At 40.9% G+C, this 18,021-nt stretch overlaps 1 protein-coding gene across 2 annotated transcripts in view; it reads left to right on the top strand.

The window, feature by feature from the left end:
• zgc:193801 (uncharacterized protein LOC564476 homolog) overlaps window positions 1–18,021 on the top strand; it is a 75,977-nt gene that overhangs the window by 34,039 nt on the left and 23,917 nt on the right. For both annotated transcript variants that reach the window (XM_068005913.1, XM_068005912.1), the window contains exons 4-7: window positions 4,725–4,919; window positions 10,182–10,334; window positions 16,269–16,406; window positions 17,525–17,617. In XM_068005913.1, the coding sequence (XP_067862014.1) occupies window positions 4,725–4,919; window positions 10,182–10,334; window positions 16,269–16,406; window positions 17,525–17,617 (579 nt within the window). The remainder of the gene's footprint in view (window positions 1–4,724; window positions 4,920–10,181; window positions 10,335–16,268; window positions 16,407–17,524; window positions 17,618–18,021) is intronic.

Below are 18,021 nucleotides of genomic sequence, written 5' to 3'. Positions count from 1 at the left end.
CACTTCAAGGAATTCAGCGAATCAGCGTTCATCGCATAAGCCGGCAACCTGTTCCACAGGAGCACTATTCTCTGGGAAAAGAACCACTTCCTAACATCTAACCTGATTCTGCCCTTACATAACTTGTAAGCATGATCCTTTGACCTCCCTCACCTATTCAGTTGAAACAATTGGTCTACACAAACACAATCGAGTCCCGTCATCATTTTATAAACCTCGATCAAATCACCCGTAAGTCTACACTTCTCTAAAGTATAGAAACCCAGCTCTTTGAGCCTATCTAGATAACTTAGATGCTTTAGACTGGGAATTAATCTTGTGGCCCTCCTCTGAACCTTTTCCAAACCCTCAATGTCATCCACCATGTGAGGAGACCAAAATTGGACACCGTATTCTAAATGAGGCCTAGCCAAAGTCTTGTACAAAGACAAAAATAGTATGGTTTGTTTTATGGTTAATTGTCCTATAAATACACCCTAGCATCCTATTCGCACTAGCTATACGGCATTGGTCTTGAACCATTAGTGATGCACTAGAATGCCAAGACTCTTTCACCGTCAGCTTTAGTTCTTTTCCCTGAAGGTGTATGCATGTTAAGCATTTGATCCGCCCACACGCATAACACTGCACTTTTCTAAGTTAAACGTCATTTGCCAGTTTTGAACAAAAGATACATCTCCTAGATTTTCCCTTCAAGGAATCCTGCAGTGAGGAAAAAAATAAAATCTTCATGAGCCATTTCAATAAGTTATAACGACAAGTTAGCTGTTGCATTTCTTTAGGAGATGAGAGTGCCGCTAGCTAATAACAAGATTAAAATGTGTCCTGTGGATTGTTAGATAGCTTTCTTCCATGAATCTGCTTTTAGTATAATGACCCCACTCCTGTATTATTTTCCTTTTTGTACAATAGTCCATAACGATGTGTCTAATTCCTTTTAGAAATTAAATCCTGTCTGCAATGAATACATTTTTAGAACTGCTGTAATTTATTTACCTCCAGTGATACTAAATCTTCTGCAAGTCAGGGATGTTTTGGAGTGAAGGACATTTATTTGGCAGTGATATTACATAGCAGTTATTGGGGAGGGACAAACAATGGTTAAATACAGTATAGCATGTAAGTATTTTTGTATTGATGTTTGCCTCATTTCAGTATAAAATTAGTTTTCAAGAAAATGCAAGTTACAAGTGGAGTTTTTTTTTAAAATAATTTCTATGGTATTTTCCTATCTTTTGTCTGTTGCTGTGTTTCACCGAGCAGCCCCTACTGATGGAACTTACTGAGTGACAGCAGGTAACTTTGACGAATGTCAGCTGAAGCTCAGATTCAGACCTGTAACTGTAGCCTGCAACTACCAGGTCAAAATATTTGTGCATTTTTGATGTTAAATTCATATTTATTATTTGGGGGTGGGAAGGGGAAAGAGAGATGGACATTGTCACCTTTTTATTTCCCATTTCCAAGATGCAGCTCTCTCTATTGGAGCAGTACTACATTTCAGTATTTCCAGACTACTTTGATTCTTGATATGAGCATGAAGGGAAAAATACAAGTAAGGAAAGAGCAGAAAAGATGAAAATGTTGGGCCACTGTCCATTTCCTTTGAAGAGACCCATTTAATTTTTGCTATATACCTGTTAATTGCCACCGGCTGATTACTAGTAGGGATAATATTTCCAATCATTAGATATTATGAGATTAGTACAACTCTTTGCTAATGGGTGCTGTACAAAATCAGTATCAGAACAACAGTTGATAACCTGTGTATAAATTTGTAATGTTTTTTATTGTCTATTATTTAACAATGCATTAATTTTTGCTTTAAATTAATTTAGTCCAGCAAGTTAATTGCAAGTTAACTGAAGTCTGCCACTCTGTATTACCCTTTCTGCTCCACCAGTTGTTTTTATATGCTAGAAACAGTTAGTGACATTTGCAAAACTCTATATTCAGTGATTATGATTTAAAGCAGAACCCTGCTTTAATTGGAAATTGGTAAATTAGAAAGAGCACAAAGATATATTGTTGCATGAGGTTTACATGATTAGAATTGTTGCATTTCTTCGGTACATATAGTCTCCACTGAGTGGCAAATTTTAAAATTGTGATTCTAGGTTGTTTACAGGCTAATGACAATTAAGAACGCTGATTTATCAACCACAGTAGATTTTTTTTAATGCAGTGGGATTTACGTTTCTCACATCTTGAATATTTAATTACTTTCTAATCGCTCAGATTTGATCATCAGTAGCAAACTGTATGGTGTTTTAAAGGTTATTGGTTGAGATGATTGGATGGGGGAGAACAAGTTACAAAACTTATTTTAAAAACTTTTATTGGACAGTTTTTTTCAACAGGGTATCAAAAATATATTTTAATTTCTTTAAAAGCTCCAGAGCTTAACACCCCATAGGTGTTTAATATTTGGTGTTTAATGCAGTGCCACATTCTGTAGATTAAAAATAATACATGTAATTAATTAGGTGCTATATTACTCTGATTGAATGTGGATCAGGCATTGGATTCACCACCTAATGAGTTACTGGTTTCTAATCAGCTCTCTGTTTAGATTCACCACAGCCTATGTTGGTGCACCTCACATGTCACTGGCACAGTCCTGGGAGTAGGAAGAAAAGAAAGGGGAAAAGCAGAAAATACAATTTTTAAAAAATTATTAGGACATGAGACATAATGTATATCTAATTTGCATTAGTAATTTTTCTAATTACAGCAGGTGGGTCAGGGTACCAGCTCCTACATGTGCTCATTTGCTACATCCGATTTTCAGTGTGGAACCACTCTAAAGGAATGATATGAAAGCAGAACATTCCGAACTATGTCTAGTCGTATTGTCAAAAAATCCATCTTATTAGGGGGCTGAATAGTCTAGTGAGTTAGCACATTGGCCTTTAACTTCTGGAATGCAGTCTGGGCTGTATAGATCACATGTGAAATTAGATTGAGCAGTTTAAATCCACTTCCCAATGGGTTACAGCAGAAAACTGACATAAAGTTGGCAATCTCACTCAAAAGGCTTCAGGATGGGAATTGGAATATCACACTGTGGCTGTAGGGGGCGCTCTTCTCTGGCTGGGGCTGTGCACATTTAAACCACTGTCAATTTCTTTATTAAAACCCTTACATTTGTCACATTTTTAAAAAGAAAGAAATGAAAGGTACATCAACATACTTCGCCAAAAAAGTGGTATTGTGTATAAGGGAATAGGAGGCATTTAACAGATACAACAGGGTAGTCACTATCAATGCAACATATTATAATATACGCAGGTAAAAAAGGCAGAATAATCATAGAACCATAGAAAGTTATGGCACAGAAGGAGGCTATTCGGCCCATCATGTCCGTGCCGGCCGAAAAAGAGCTATCTAGCTTAATCCCACTTTCCAGCACTTGGTCCATAGCCCTATAGGTTACGGCACTTCGAGTGCATATCCAAGTACTTTTTAAATGAGTTGCGGGTTTCTGCCTCTACTACCTTTTTCAGGCAGTGAGTTCCAGACCTCCACCGCCCCCTGGGTTAAAACATTTCTCCTCGGCTCTCCTCTAATCCTTCTACCAATTACTTAAAATCTATGCCCACTGGTCACTGACCTCTCTGCTTAGGGAAATAGGTCCTCCCTATCCACTCTATCCAGACCCGTCATAATTTTATATGCCTCAATTAAATCTCCTCTCGGCCTCCTTTGTTCCATAGGAAACAACCCCAGCCTATCCAATCTTTTCTCATAGCTAAAATTCTCCAGCCCTGGCAACATCCTCGTAAATCTCCTGTGTACTCTTTCTAGTGCAATCACATCTTTCCTATAATGTGGTGACCAGAACTGTACGCAGTACCTAAGCTGTGGCCTAACCAATGTTTTCTACAGTTCTAGCATAACCTCCCTGCTCTTATATTCTATGCCTCGGCTAATAAAGGAAAGTATCCTGTTTGCCTTTTTAACCACCTTATCTACCTGTCCTGCTAGCTTCAGGGATCTGTGGACATGCACTCCAAGGTCCCTTTGTTTCTCTACACCCCTCAGTATCGTCTTATTTATTGTGTACTCCCTTGCCTTATTTGCCCTCCCCAAATGCATTACCTCACACTTCTCTGGAATGAATTCCATTTGCCACTTTTCTGCCCACCTGACCAGTCCACTGATAGCTTCCTGCAGTCTACAGCTTTCCTCCTCACTGTCAACCACACAGCCAATTTTTGTATCATCTGCAAATATCTTGATCAAGCCCCCCACACTCCAGTCCAAATCATTAATATATACCACAAAAAGCAAGGGACTTAGTACTGAGCCTTGCGGAACCCCACTGGAAACAGCCTTCCAGTCACAAAAACACCTGTCAACCATTACCCTTTGCTTCCTGCTGCTGAGCCAATTTTGGATCCAACTAGCCACTTTCCCTTTGATCCCATGGGCTTTTACTTTTTTGACCTAATGTAGCATGAAACATCTGGATGCTTGTCCTGTAAGGGTGGATAACTGGTAGATCCAGCGCTGCCCCAGCTAAAGCCCAGAAAAGGGTAATGGCAGGCAGTTCTAGATATTTATGGGTATTAATTTTATAAACATTTTTTTAAGAATCCAATTATTCAACTTGTGAACTAATTTATAATCAAATACTGTATTTGAAAACTATTACCAATTTCAGATTTATAGTATATGGTTTGCAATCTCATTAAAAGCCTCCTTCACCCTTTTTTTTTTAGGAGGTAAATAACCGACAGTATTATGAGCAGAGTGCAGAAGCTCATCATAAAGCTTATGGAGGCAGCCAAGTTACCTCTGGTGGTACAATGGATATCGCATCAATTAGTCCTATTGTTACAGAAACAGTCATTACCACATCAACCACCACCCTCGCCACAGAAAAAAGTGATAATATTACTGGACAGGCTGGAAAGGTATGTCAACAAATCATACATATAAAATTAATATTGAACACATCATTCATTAAATATAGATGCATTTGCAAATGAAATGCTAGACTTTTTTACACCATTGAATAATTTAGTGTCTCTTCTAAAATATCAAACTTTGCTAATCTGTTAGATTCCGGTTCTAATTACCAGGGCTCCAAGGGTTAGATTACGAGGAGAGATTACATAAACTAGGCTTGTATTCCCTGGAATATGGATGGTTAAAGGGTGATTTGATTGGGGTTTTTAGGATTTTGAAAGGAATTGATAGGATAGATGGAGAGAAACTTTTTCTGCTGGTGGGGGAGTCTAGGACGAGGGGACATAACCTTAAAATCAGAGCCAGGCCATTCAGGAGAAAAATTAGAAAACACTTCTTCACGCAAGGAATGGTAGAAGTGTGGCATTCTCTCCCACAAAAAGCAGTAAATGCTAGCTCAATTAATAATTTTTAAATCTGAGCTTGATAAACTTTTGCTAGCCAAGGGTATTAAGGGATATGGAGCTAAGGATGGATGGAGTTAGGATACAGATCAGCCATGACCTCATTGAATGACTGAATAGGCTTGAGGGCCTGAATGGTCTACTTTTGTTCCTATGTTCCTAACTCATGATATGTCAGTTAAACATATTACTTAGTTAAAAGTCCATGCAAACTTAATTAGACACATTAATAGACAGTTAACAAGAGTCTATCAGACCTATTCTAATACAAGCTGTAATTAAGCAGTTAACTGCATACTCACGCTTGGGACACTCGGCTGGTTTTGGATGCATCGCTTATTCTCCCGAAGTGACACATTTCAAGAGCTTTTCCCTCTTTTTTATATACCCATTTCATTGGTCATGTTTGTGACTTCTGTAATTCACTTGTCAGCAAGTTTCAGATTGTTCTACAATTCACTTGTCAGCAAGTTTCAGCTTGTGACCCTAAGGTCATCAAGTTTAACTTTGCTGGACATTTTATGACCTTTCGGTTATCGAACAGATTGCCGAACATAAACGATTCTAGGGCTCTGACCTCACCAACGTCCTGTTCCATTGTCTGAAAGTATAGGCAGTAGTTAACTATCTTTCATCACACCTGTCTCTGCTGGAATGCCTTCCTGTTTGTTAGCAAAGAAAGAAGCTTCTGCTTCCTGTTTGTTAGCTTTAAGATGTTTTTATTCTGAGTGAAGGATTTCAGAAAGACCCACTTCAGTTACCCATATTGCTGCAATTTTTCCTAACCACAATTCTTGCATTAGTCGTTCTGCCTTGGCTTCAGTAAAACCTACAAAAGCAAAAATACATATACTCCAACATAATCTGTTCATTTATTGAAGGAATTCTATTCAAAATATGCAAGGAGAGCTGGCATTTAATCTTTAAATGTAAAAGTAAAGTCCTAACTATCATTATTTTAACAAATATTCTTTAAGCATTCATAATTAATTTTCAGCCCCACAACAAATATCAACTATTACTCTATTAGTCAATATTACAGTAACCTCACAAGAGGAGACCTGAGAGCAGAACCTCATCCTGCGTCATGTGTAGAAAACGCCAGCATTAGACTTCGCCTGCAGTGAAAACACAACTAAATGTCATGTATATTTATATCTCTCAGCAATTTTCTCCATTCCCCTACTCTCCTCCCTGAACGCATTACTCCTCACTGAAGTATGTTTTCGTGGGTGAATATCGCACTCTAGTACTTCATTCAAGTGGCCTTTGTTACAGTAAGTGTTGGCAGGCTATTCAATCACAGGTGAATTCACAGCCAACACTGATGTTGTTCTCACCTGATGTTCACATACATAGTTCCAACAGAAATGCAATATTTAGAAAAATTGTTAGTGACATCAGCAACAACAACTAGCATTTATATAGTGCTTTTAATGTAAAAAATGTCCCAAGATGCTTCACAGTAATTACATAGAACGTACAGCACAGAAACAGGCCATTCGGCCCGACAAGTCCATGCTCCACACGAGCCTCCTCCCACCCTTCTTCAACTAACTCAACAACATATCCTTCTGTTCCTTTCTCCCTCATGTGTTTATCTAGCTTCCCCTTAAATGCATCTATGCTGGTCGCCTCAACTACTCCTTGTGGTAGCGAGTTCAACATTCTAAACACTCTCTGGATAAAGAAGTTTCTCCTGAATTCCCTATTGGATTTATTAGTGACTATCTTATATTCATGGCTCCTAGTCCTGGTCTCCCCTGCAAGTGGAAACATCTTCTCTATGTCTACCCCATTAAATCTTAAAGACCTCTATCAGGTCACCCCTCAATCCTGTCTTTTCTAGAGAAAAGAGCCTCAGCCTGTTCAATCTTTCCTGATAGGATGATACCAGAACGGAGAGGTTATACCTAATAAATCCTTTTTGCACCTTCTCCTGTGCCTCTATATCCTTTTTACAATGTGGAGACCAGAACTGTTCACAGTACTCCCATGTGTTCTAACCAAGGTTCTATACGTTTAACATAACTTCTCTGCTTTTCAATTCTATCCCTCTAGAAATGAACTCCAGTGTTTTGTATCCACAAAAATGTATACTGAGCTAAAGAAGCAGATATTGGGAGCGGTGACCAAAAGCTTGGTCAAAGAGATGGGTTTTAAGGAGGCTTTTAAAGGAGGAGACGGAGGCAGAACGATGGAGGGGTTTAAGGAGGGATTTCCAGAGCTTGGCCTAAACAGCTGAAGGCACGGCTGCCAGTGGTGGGGCGAAGGGAGGGTGATGCACAAGTGGCCAGAGCCGTAGGAACTGAGAGTTCTGGTAGGGTTGTACGGCTGGAGGAGATTACAGAAATGGGCAGGAGTGATGCCATGAAGGGATTTAAATTTGAGGATGAGAATTTTAAATTTGAGGCATTGGGTGACCAGGAGCCAATGTAGGTCAGTGAGGACGGGTAATGGGTGAGCGGGACTTGGTGAAGGTTAGGATACAAGCATCAGAGTTTTGGATGGGCTGCAGTTTAGAGTGTCGAGACCAGCCAGGATAGCAATGAAACAGTCAAGTCAGGAGGTGACAAATGCATGGAAGAGAGTTTCAACAGCAGATGTTTCACCAAAATATTTTTCAATTAATGTTTATTGAATATTGTACCATAGCATGCATTAATTACTTTGTTTATTGGCTTAATAAATCATCTATCTCTAATGTTTCTGAGTTTAAATTCAGACCAAAACAATTGGCTCTCCGAAGACAAATTCCCAAAATAACCCAATAAAACCTGGAAACATTAAGATTGGCATACTGCAATTCTGCTATGATGCACAAGGCCGCTTCCTTGTTTTAGTAAGTGCATGAACAGTTATAAAGCTGAAAACATGAAGACAACACTATGTGGGACTCGGGGGCTTTTAAGCCCCCAGGACGGGCGGGAAGGCGCGGGGCTTAAAAATGGGAAAACTGACCCCAACCCACGTCCAACTTCCAGTTTTAACGGAGGCGGGTTGGGCAACTAACTTGCTCTCCAGAGGTGGAACCCTAATTGAAATATTTTAATGAGGCTGTGTTCCTCAAATGTGACCTCTCTTTTAAATTTAACGGCTGCGGGCTGGGTTTCCCGGGGCTCAGGAAACCTGGCAGCTGAAGGATGCGAGAACGGCCGGATTCAACAGCTGAGTGTCTTTCCAGCACTGCTTGTGGGCCAGGAGGAGCAGGAGTGCTTCTCCTAGGTCCCCCAAGTTAATCTGCTTTCCTTCCCACTTGCACCAAAAGCTCATCCTCATGGGCCGGAGCTATTTTTATGACAAAATGAGAGGAGAAAAGTGTCTTGTGTATACTGTAAAAAATTGTTCAAATAATTGCAGATGTAGAGTATGAGGGTTTGGTTTTGAGTTTGTACGAGCACAAGTAGTTTTGCTTGAGATTGCATACACATCCATAATTCATCCAGCCCTTAATTTTTTCATTTGTCATTGTTTCATTTCTTGAATGAGAAAGGCCACATCATTCCTGAGCATAGAAAGGTTTAATGACTTGCTGAACAGTTTTTCATCAATGAAATAAGACTGTAAAATGCTGCAATTATGTGAATGCTGTCTTTATTTTCTTTGTCCAATTTTCTCCCCTCCACTCCTGAAGATACTCATTCCTGCTTGGAGTTTCAGAGACGTTAGTGGCCAAGTGGGTATTCTTCTTGTGTGAGCCGAGATGATGAGTGTCAACAGTGGAATTTTTTGACTGCAAAACTTGGGGTTGCCTTTATTTTTAAGATTTTATTTTTAAAATGGGAAAACTAATTAGCATCTTGATATTGGCATTTGTCCTGAATGAATATATCTACCAAATTTAACTGCTGTTGTCAAACACATACAGTAAAGAAAAAATCTAGAAACATCAAAGTAAGTACTAAGATAAATCTCTTATTTTCACTGATTTGGTGTAACCTAGTAAAAATCTTTTTGTATGTTCTGCAATACACTGCAGGAATAAATTTGAGGGTTGTGTGACATACATTGGTCTGAAAAAAATTCTAATATGCATACTATGTCTAAAAATAATTGAAATTTGGAAATTAGAAAAGGAGTCATATATAATCAATATCTGGTAATTACAGCTGTTTGTTTACCTCCTTGAGGTAGATATTCACGACCGCAGATTAGTGTTTTTTTAAAGAAGAGCACACTAACTAACAAATATATAGTATACTACTTTTTAATGGCTTGTACTAGTTTTCATTCTTAGCTTTATCTTATGTATTTTTTTTGCTGGGGGAGAAGTGAGTTTTCATTCCCCTGACTGTCATTGTTTTACAACTGGGTCTCCAAACAAAGAATGTTTTCTCAGTCAAAACCTTTTAAACATCTAAACCGAATTCCTGTTAATTTTTCATACTTGCAATGTCACGACTTTTTCCTGTGCAATTCAGGTTTTAAAAAATAACTGCTTTACTAATAGCTGTGCATATGTGGAACAAAATTAACGTAAAAGCAAACATAATATTAAAAATAGAGTGGCCATTGGCTATAATAAAATCTCATCTTTAAAATCATTCCAATTACATGCTGATTACCTCAATCTGGTTGGTGAATTATAATGGACATCTATGTCACATTTTATTATTGGGTGTTTCAGTTTTGCAACTATTAAGTTAACACAATGTATATTAGCTAAGAACTTAAAAGTTAAAAAAACTACCATGACATAAAATCCCCTAAGTAGACATTCAAAAAAATGCAACTCAACGTCTTAGTCTTATTTAGAATAATAACATTCAAAATATCCATTGTTTTTTATTTTCTTTTTAAAAGGACAGTAGTCGGACCAATGGCATCACAGATGCTGCAGAAGAGACTATGGGTTCTACATCAGCAGTGGGACATCAGACTCTGGTACTTATGGACCCAGATGGAGAAAATGGAGAGCTTGTGTACAATGATACTACAAACCTAATTACAGATCAGGTATAATTCATAAGAACATAAGAAATAGGAGTAGGCTCTACGGCCTCTCGAGCCTGCTGCACCATTCAATAAGATCATGGCTGATCTTCTACCTCAACTCCACTTTCCTGTCCTATCCCCATATCCCTTGACTCCCTTAGAGTCCAATCTCAATCAAACTATCAATCTCAGTCTTGAATACACTCAACGAGTGAGCATCCACAGTGGTAGATAATTCCAAAGATTCACAACCCTCTGAGTGAAGAAAGTTTTCCTCATCTCAGTCATAAATGGCTGACCCCTTATTTTGAGACGATGACCCTTGGTTTTAGACTTACCAGCCACGGGAAACAGCCTCTCAGCATCTACCCTGTCAAGCCCTCTATAGGTTTCAATGAGATCACCTCTCATTCTTCTAAACTCTGGAGAATATAGGCCTATTCTACTCAATCTCTCCTCATAGGACAATCCTCTCATCACAGAAATCAATCTAGTTCAAATGCATATACTTTATGTTTATCATAACTTTATAGTCTGATTTAGCAAATGGGCCAGATTTTCAGTTGGATTGATGAAGATGGTGTTCAGATTTATTTTGACGCTCTCCTAATGGCTCAATGAGTGGCCCGGGAGTTTCCTGGAATGGCACATGGATCTCCCGGGCGCAGGAGACCTTCGCGCTTTAGATTCCCCCCACCCCCAAATACACTCCATGACGTCACCAGCCTCATATCGCACCACCACCACCCCCCCTCCCCCCCAAAAAAACATCGCCACAGACAGCCGGAACCAGATGATGTGCTGGGAACAATCAGGAGTTGGTGAAGGACTAAGGAGTCGGGAGACTGGGGAATAGTGGTGGGGGGAGTGGCTGTCACCCTCATACAGAAAACTCCGCATGGCAGAATAATCCCTATAGAGGAGACTTTATAGCGTGAGAGTCAGTCAGAGCCTGAAAAGCTATTTCAGTAAACGGTTGGTCATCTGCTCTAAAAGCAGTTGGTTAGCAAATATGCATGAACAATATTATGTTTAAAATACCGCTGTATGTCTCTTTCCTTTGAGAGCCACTAAAACCTGTATTAGCAGTGGTGACCTTTTGTAACTCAGGTTTGCAGTGTGCTACCCTTAGAATTTCCCTGCTTTTGGTTCAGGCAGCTAAGTTGCAACAGATATCCTCACAGTGATGCTCACAGAGTGATGGTTACTTATTAATTATTTCTTGCCAGAAGCAGTAAATGGACTGCCTTTGAAATTATGGAAATTTCTGCAAATTTTAGATGGAAGAAGATTGAGGAAAGTGGCCTTGCATCTGCCATCCATAAATTTAAGAAATGTGTTAGGATCCTTCTGTATTTGAAGTAATTGTTCTGAGCACTTTTCTGGAACAGTTCCACCAATAAGAGAGGGATAATCAGTCACCTTCTGATGTAAGGCTTTGACATTCACTCACTGCCTGGTTTAAAACCAGAATGAGTCAGCATGGACATTATTTAAGGCAGATAACATTTCATTGTGCTGTAAGAGTAGACCTGGATTAAATGGAGTCTGATAGTGCAGCAGTCTAGACTGCTGCTGCATTTCCCTGTGAGTTATGGCTTTTTAATGCGTAGACTGCGATGATGCATTGCTATTATGCTTTGCTCGAATGCGGCAGTCCTACATAACAGTCTAAATGCCCTTTGCTTTTAAAGCAACCCTAGCACCACAGTCAACATTCAAATAAAATGCAATTAATTTTTAAGTAACCATGAGAAATATAATGGATTATTTTCCAACGGTAAACTGGATAGTTACAAATTTGTACACCTGAATTAATCTTTTCAATTCTCCTCTCCCCCCCCCCCGCCCCCCCCCCCACCACCTTCCCAATTTTTACACCCTTCAATTTTGATCACCCTGTGTCAGACCCTGTTTACCCAGAAGATAGGCGTGCATGACCAGCCCCCAATCCCTCCCTCAATGGGAAAGTGATTAGCTTCGATTTCATGCCTCACCCAACAGCACGGTTGAAATCAGGAACTCACAGTGTGACTACTCACAGATGCACAGCTGCATCCTACTACTCATTGGCCCCGATATTAGCGGGGGGGGGGTGGGGAGGCGATTGGAGCGTGGCAAACCCGCATGAACCAAACTTACCGTTTCCTACGCGATCGCACGTTGACTGATAGAGGTTAACGTCCTCTCCAGGTTTCGCGCCTGGCAGCTAGCCTGATTGACATCAGGAGCTGCAACGCGAGGGGGGGGGCGGGAAACAGAGAGAGCCAGACGTCATCAGGCGCTTGAATGGAAGACCGGGGGTGGTGAGAATGGAAGATCTGGCACTGGACTGGAAGGGCAGGGGGAGAGAGGGGAAGATCGGGGGAGGGGAGGGGAGGGGAGAGGGGAACATCCGGAGGGTGAAGAGGGGGACATCGGAGCAGGTTTCAAAGGTAGGTGCATTTAGTGTTTTCACTTCATTTTATTTATTTTATTTATTTTGTTTCTTGTTCCCTGATCCGGCCCTTCACATCTGGTTTTACCAGGTGTGAATCAGAAGCGGTGGGCAAGCTGCCCAGGTAAGTTTAAAAATCTTTCTAATCCTTTCATCTGTCACAGGTAACGTGCCTTAAGTACCTCAATGAGGTACATTTGGCTCGTTAACTGTCATCCCGCCGGCTTTAATTGCTAACAGGATTTGCACGATTTTCGGAGCCCTCCCTGCATTTGCCTCCTAAAACCATCCCCATTGTGTTTGAAGATTAGCACACCACAGAGCCTATGGCCCCGATATTTATGGGGAGGCGGCGGGAGAGTGGGGAGCAGATGTAGCGGCCAGGTAACCCAGAAATACGTGTTTCCCGGAGGTTCTACCGGACCTGATTTAAATTTTTGGACTCTGTTTCCTGGCCACAGCCAGCCAGATTGAGAGGCTAGCTGGTTGTCGGGTGGGAAGACCTGTGGCAGAAGGCTGCAGCCGTGGAGCAGAAAGAGGGAGGGAGGGAGAGATCGTGGGTTGGGTTGGGGAGGGGAAGGGGGGAGGGTAGGTCTGGAGGGATGGGTTGGGGGGTGTGGTGCCTGGAGAGATCAGTTGTGCCGGAGAGGTGGGTCGGAAAAATTGTAGGTGGGATGTGATGGATGGGGGGTTGCCTGGATGGGGGGGTCGGAGAGATCGGGGGCCCAATCGCGGGGGGTCTAATCGCAGAGAGGTTAACAGGTTTGCTTGGTGGGCCAGGGGTGGAGGGGGAACGGTGGTGCACTGTTGCTCCTCCTGGCCCACAAGCAGTGCTGGAAAGGTGCTTACTGGTTGGATTCAGCCATTCTCGTCTCCCTTCAGCTACTGGGTTTTCCGAGGCCTAGGAAATCCGGCCTGCAGGTGTTAAATCTGAAACACAGCTAAAATTTGAGGCAACCAACCTTATTAAAATATTTAAATTAGGGACCCTCCCCTGGAGAGCAGGTTAGTCACCCGCCCCCCCCCCAACCCGCCTCCGTTAAAACCATATTGGAGGCAGGTTGTGGTCGGGTTTCCCATTTTAGAAATCTTAGCCCACCCATCCGTTCTGGGGGGTTTAAAATTACCCCCTATATACCTGAATTCCAATATTAACCGGGACAGAATGGTGTCCTTGTAGTGCAGACATGTATACATTCCTACTTCTTTTGGTTTGATAGAAATGTGAGCCATAGTATTAATGTTTTGTTTCATAATGAGAAAGTGATTAAATCTCCATCACTGTTCTCCTACCTGAGGAGCCTTGGTTTATGATCAATGATACCACTCTTTCAGGCCAAGACACATTATCACTAAAATGCCTGCGTCTGCTGCTCTGTTTTATAAATGTTTAAGTCAGACCAAACTTAATTGCCCCTTAAATTATAATCTTTATTTTACTTTTTTAATGTTTGTATATCTGGTCATGATTATATAATCTGATAGTGTATTTGTCAGTAAATGAATGATTTTGGAATTATGGGGGAAAAATTGGATAAGGGTCCGTTCTAGGCGATATTAGCGCGACCCCGCGCCCGACAGACCCTGGGCAGGCAAGACGCAAGTTTGGTCCCAAGGGAGCACTTACCTGCAATCAGCGTTCTTTTCCATGAATGAATGCAATTCGCACTTTCCACCTCCAGAGGCAGCGCCATCTCTTAAAGGGAGGATGTTTCTTAGAAATCTCTTAAAGGTAGCTTATCCCTGTTATTTGCTGAAAATAACAGTCTACTGTCTGCATGGAGTCTGAACAGAGATCAGACATCGCACATGTAAAACACAGATGCAGATCCCATCCCTATGTTTACACACTGATGAGTTATGTTAAAACATTGAATAAAGGTTGCGCACTACTAAATCCCACATCCTCCAATCTGCATGCCAGAACTCACCAATCTGCCGATCTGAGTTGGTACCAGGCCTGCGAGAGTGCGTGCACGAGGTTCTCTGCTGACGCACTAGAGACCTTGGGTGCAAGAGGTGGATAGAAGGAGGGACATCCTATATCTGCGGGGGGCGGCAAGAGGCCCTCCTGATGTATAGTCAAAAGATAATGGGAGGCAGCGCGGGACGAAGAAGTCAATGCCAGGCGCACAACATCATGAACATGGATGCAGTGCAGGAAGAAGTTCAGTGCTTTGATATGAGTGGTCAAGGTGATTGAGGTCAACTGTCAAGTGGCGTCTCCGACCAACTGCACCGCGCACTACACCCCCCCATCCCCCACATACCAATAAACTCTTTCCATCAGTACTCAACTCTTCCAATCAGTTGCTTCTTCTCACTCTTGCACATTACCACTGTTTCAAGCCGCCCACCCACAGCTCACAGGCCACACACACTGGCAGCTAGTCAACCATGACAGGCACATCACCCAGGCACACGTCCTGCTTTCTTGCAGGAGAAGGTGACGCATATCAAGAGGCAGCAATTGGCAGTGGCATTTAGCCCCTCGAGCCTGTTCCACCATTCATTGAGATCATGGTGGACCTGTGACCTAACTCCATATACCCGTCTTAGCCCAATAATCCCTTAATACCCTTGGTTCACAGAAATCTTATCAATCTCAGATTTAACATTCACAAGTGAGCTAGCATCAACTGCTATCTGCAGAAGAGCGTTCCAAGCGTCTCCCACCCTTTGCGTGTAGAAGCATTTCCTAACTTCACTCCTGCACGTCCTGGCTCTAAATGTTAGGCTATGTCCCCGCGTCCTAGTATTAAAGTCTGGGAGACCTCCGAAAACAGTTACAAATGTCTTGGCAGCCTGAGGCAATAATCCAGCCACTAACATGTAAATCCTGCATGGTCCTTTTAAATAGCACCGGTGGGGGGTTCTCCAAGCACTCTAAGACACGTTCAGATGGTTGGGGTTAAGACTGTGCATTGAGTTGAGCGTTAAGTCCCAAAATGGTGTCTATCACTTTAAATCAGCATTGCACACTGATTGGAAGCCATTTTCTCCCTATTTACATGATTCCAGTGTTTCTTATCTGCTCCTTCGCTAACTCTTATACCTAGATGGCGTCTGGCGCACGTCACGCAGGAAACGTGTGTGCACGTCCAAGACGCCATCTTGGATGTCGGAGAGGCTGTGTAGCGCCGAAACAACGGGTGCTACACGACCCAATTTAACGCCCTTTATCTCTATTCCTTACATCTTTCACAATCAAAAGGATATCAGCATTTTGCATCAGATACCCTGAATCAGTCTGCAGTACAGAGATGACAACTTTTCATCTTGAATATACTTACCTGGGAGTGTGAGAGAAGGGGGAGAGAGGAGGCAAGTATTCTATCATTTGCATACTGGCTTCTGGTTGGTAGTTAATTGGTGTTCTACCAAAATCTGTACTGGAGCAGACCTTACAGATTTTGGTAAAGTCACAAAATCCAAGATCACAACTTTCTTCCAGCCCTCCATATTATGTGCTTTTTACAAATTGGACATAAGTATATATTTCTGCCTGAATCTTTCAGAGTGATGAAGCTTTGGATCAGAATCTGCTAATAGAAAAACAGTTACTCGAACTGCACCAGCAGAATCAGCAGCTTCGGGTAGAGAAAGTAGAAACCGAGCGCAGGCTACAAATGGAAATCCAACAGCTAAAGGACCAGGTGTGTAGCACAACAATCATCAGTGAGTGCTAATCGATTTCTAAGTATGACATTCTCAGAATTTTTGGCAATGCTCACAGACATGGAGCAAATGTTACCGACTTTATTTAACTGTCAGGGGAGATGTAGATCTGGGTCAGTTTTTACAAATACCTGCACAAGTTCTTTTATTTATTTGTAATATATACAAGAAGAAAGAAGATGCATTTTGGAAATCAGAAACAGAAAATGCTAGATCAGCATAACAAATTAGTCAGAACCTGAAAGAGAAAAATAAGTGAAGGTTTCTTTATTTACATATTGTGATCAGTGGTTTTTGACCCAGCACTCAGCAGTAAGAAGCACAGTTCACTCCAGATGTCCCATTATATAAATCCTGTTATAATATTTTTTAAAGTTTGCGTACTTAGTATGTGAATATGGGCCTTGGAGTCACTCAGCCTTTAATCAACACCGTAGGAAAAGAATGTGTTTATGGATGTCAAAATGATATCAACTTCAAAACTATTGCTTAGTACACATAATGCAGGAATTTCAAATAGTCAATATAATGTCTGATTTTTGTATTTCTGCTGATTATTATTTCATCCTAGATAAGATGATTAAAAAAAAAAGCAAAATTATTTCTTACTTTTTACCTTTTCAACAATGAACAGCAAAATAATTACAAAACTTAAGATGAGAGGTTGACAAATCTCTTTTCTGCAGTGCAGTACTGCAGGCATGCTATAGATTGAGAACAGAAGGACACAGGGGAGGTGAACTGAGGATGCCCAGAAGTTTAATAAATTTTGCAGGCTTCAAAATGGCAAGACTTGATCTCATATTATGAGTGGCCAATTTTAAAAAAAGGCCAAAAACATCAAATTGGTAATACTGATTTTGTTAGTAGGTCATTAATGATAAAAACAAACGGGCCCCGTTTTTGATTTGTGATTGCAGCCTGTATTTTTCTTTTCTCTTCTCTGTTCTTTCTATTCTAGCTTCAGTAGCAATGGCAATAAGTTAATAGTTAAACAAAATGGATCGCTGTGCCTTGAGTTAGTTTCTAATTCACTCTAATGTGCAAAAAAGATTTATGTAACTTACTGAAAAACTGTTAATGTAATTTGTTTTAGATTGCAGGTCTTATGGAGGCCAATTGGCAAATGGCAGAAGAACTAAAGCAATATAAATGTTCTGAAGATATTGAGGACAAAATAAATCAAATGGTGATGATGAAATATTTTATCTTTTTTGTGTTTGTATTGTCTATGTATATAAATATTACATCTAATAATGTCATCACCTAAGGTTTCACTTCTACTGCTGCTGCTGGTCTCAGACCAGTATCTGTGGAATGCAGTCTGCATTCTGTGGAGTTTTATTATCCACTGTGGTCCACACTGAGGTCAGCCAAAAGGATTTCTGTGTATGCTCTCTGGGTGGCTAATTTTTAATGTTATATATTATCTGCGTTCTCCTAGCATTAAAACATTACAAAATAAGTTTATAAAAGTATCCAGGCAGTTCATCAGAATGCAAACCAATGTGAGACGGCCTCCTAAAGAGGATGCATTCAGCAGTCAGACCTGGACCTGACTCCAAAGTTATTCTACCTCTTGCATTGATGCAC

This window comes from Heptranchias perlo, chromosome 25 (genome assembly GCF_035084215.1).
Source record: "Heptranchias perlo isolate sHepPer1 chromosome 25, sHepPer1.hap1, whole genome shotgun sequence".
NCBI lineage: Eukaryota > Metazoa > Chordata > Chondrichthyes > Hexanchiformes > Hexanchidae > Heptranchias > Heptranchias perlo.
The sequence above is the reverse complement of the archived record's forward strand: the minus strand, read 5'-3'. Positions and strand labels throughout refer to the sequence as shown.